The sequence below is a fragment of the Penaeus vannamei genome, chromosome 42 (assembly GCF_042767895.1).
Source record: "Penaeus vannamei isolate JL-2024 chromosome 42, ASM4276789v1, whole genome shotgun sequence".
NCBI lineage: Eukaryota > Metazoa > Arthropoda > Malacostraca > Decapoda > Penaeidae > Penaeus > Penaeus vannamei.
In genome coordinates, this window is record NC_091590.1 from 18,143,841 (window position 1) to 18,146,372 (window position 2,532).

The following is a 2,532-nucleotide window of genomic DNA, read 5'->3' on the forward strand; positions in this document are numbered from 1 at the left end:
AAAGAATGTCTTGTGTGGCTTGGGGATTCTCAAAAGACAGTTCATCTTAAATATGCAGTTTATTGTAGTAGGTTTGGAGTTCCTTTCACATTGTGAGATTTATAGCAGAATAATAAAAAAAATGTAACTTACATGGCATCTTATAACACCAATAAGCCAATTAAATGTTTCTAAAATCAGTATCATTTACCTCATAAACATCATTAGTACTGTTATTTGTGCGTTTAAGTGTGGGTACTCGCAGTGTCGAAGTCGGTCTACGTGTGTAGGTGTAATAAATTCTTCACTGACATTTCCACACATTCACGCGAATCCTTCATAGCAAGAAAAAAGTGTTCCTTCAGCGAGACATTCTTGCAGAAATTACAATCGGTGGAACATGAACATTAAAACAAACAAACAAATAAACAAACAAACAAAAAAGAAATATTAGAATGTTTAAACCAAATTGCCAATCTTGCGGAACAAAAACTTGTGAAACTTTCATATTACAAGATGAGTTGTGTTTCTTAGTTGTCTCTTAACGTCCAAAGTTCCTCATTCAGGATTTACCGATTTTCTCCGAAGGAAGTTCTCCATTCATGGCTGTTGTTTGTTCTGAAGGAATATTCTACGCTAATGGCCAACTGATGGTCTCGCAAGGAAATTACCCATTCAAGGCCTATTGGTTATTGTAAGAAATATTTCTCATAGAAGGCCTATTGGCAGCTCTCACCCTACTCAGGGCCTACCGATTGTTGTCAGAACAATGCTCAGTCCAGACGTGTTTCGTCCTTCACTTCGGTGCTCGTAGAAGGTCGAAAAAAACTCGTAAATACAAACGATACGCGATTTAAGTCGTAGTAATTGCAAAATGAATATATTGATATACATAATTCATTAAACATAAATTTTGTTTCAGTTCCTAAAATATGTAAAAAGATGTCACAGTTCCAAAGTATGTAAAACTCGCCACAAATGAGGCCCAAGTCTCACACCAGGCCTATTGGATATTCTCGCCCAATTAAAGACTTATTGATTATGCTGAGGAATAATGCACATAAAAGGCTTATTAGCTGTTCTCACCTCATTCAAGGCTTTATGAATGTCCCGAAAGAAAGCTTCTTATTCAAAATCCGTTCACTGGCCCCGGAATATGGTTCGTTACAATAGTGAATACATTCAGGTATAATGTAAGTGACAAATGACACTCGCTCCACACTGTGGTCTGGTAGTCCTGGTCACGAGTAATTTTCTAATGTTCTGATTCAATGTAGATTACACGCACACACGCGCAAACATACACACGTCTGTGTGTGTCTGTGTGTATATAAATATATGCATATATCTACATATAATATATATATATATATATATATATATATATATATGCATATATATATATATATATATATATATATATATATATATATATATATATATATATATACATACATATATATGTATGTATGTATAAATTTGTGTGTATACACACATCTGTATACATACATAGATAAAATCTATTATCAGTGCCTTCAAAGAACACCAAGTGAATTATGAAAGTTATGAAGAACATGAAAAATATAATCAACAAAAAATTTCCTAGCAATCACCGTCGATCCGATTATTGTCTGACTCTGAAACCCCTTTAAATACGGTTGTTATTCCTTAATCAATTATGTGACATAATAACAATACATTACGGTTGGTTTAGTACTGTCACTCTGGTTCATCCCTAAAGTGGCAGAGGTTCGAGCCTTGGTCAGGGAAGATAGTTTTTCAATACGGTTTGTGTAAGAGCGCGAGTGAGATAGAATGCGTGTGTTTGTGTACGTGAGCGCGCGGGTGTTTGCGTGCATGCCACGATTGTTCGTTTTTTTCCTGGTTGAGGGGAGTTAATGCTAAGATACATATTTTGCTGTTTTGACAGAATTGTTCGACTTTTCTCATAACTTTCAGTATATTCCATGTCACATTAACTTCATCTCCCAGTCCCATTAAGTCATAGACAGGTAAACAATGTCATTATGCTGTATATATTACATATATAAAGCAGAAATAGTAAAAAAAAATCACTTACCACTTCTAATGAGACAGGCATGTTTATTCTTATAAAACTTAAGAAAATCATAAGCAAACTTAGCTTCTTGTTTTTCAATCATCTGAATATTTGCCTGCGATTTTTCATAGAGGCCGTTGAAAATTATAGTCGTCACCCAGAATAACTTTATAGTGTTCATCGCTGAACTATTATTCAACAGATAAGGAAAAGAAATTCTAGCGAGGGAGACCACGTTTGCTGACTATGGAGGTCACCACGCGACTGATGGAAGAGCCAGCAGTAAGCCTTCGAAGAAAAGAACGCTCCCCCCCTCTCTCTCTCTCACTCTCATTTTTTCTCTCTCTCTCTCTCCCTCTCCCTCTCTCTCTCTCTCTCTCTCTCTCTCTCTCTCTCTCTCTCTCTCTCTCTTTCTTTCTCTCTCTCTCTCTCTCTCTCTCACTCACTCACTCACTCACTCACTCTCACTCTCACTCCTCCTCTCTCTCTCACTC

At 36.3% G+C, this 2,532-nt stretch overlaps 1 protein-coding gene across 1 annotated transcript in view; it reads right to left on the minus strand.

The window, feature by feature from the left end:
• The window catches only part of LOC138860674 (probable glutamate receptor), a 26,007-nt gene extending 23,725 nt beyond the window's left edge, over positions 1–2,282 (minus strand). Inside the window, exon 1 of the mRNA XM_070118687.1 lies at positions 2,060–2,282. Coding sequence (XP_069974788.1) covers positions 2,060–2,219 — 160 coding nt within the window. The 5' untranslated portion in view covers positions 2,220–2,282. The remainder of the gene's footprint in view (positions 1–2,059) is intronic.
• Positions 2,283–2,532: the final 250 nt, after the last annotated feature.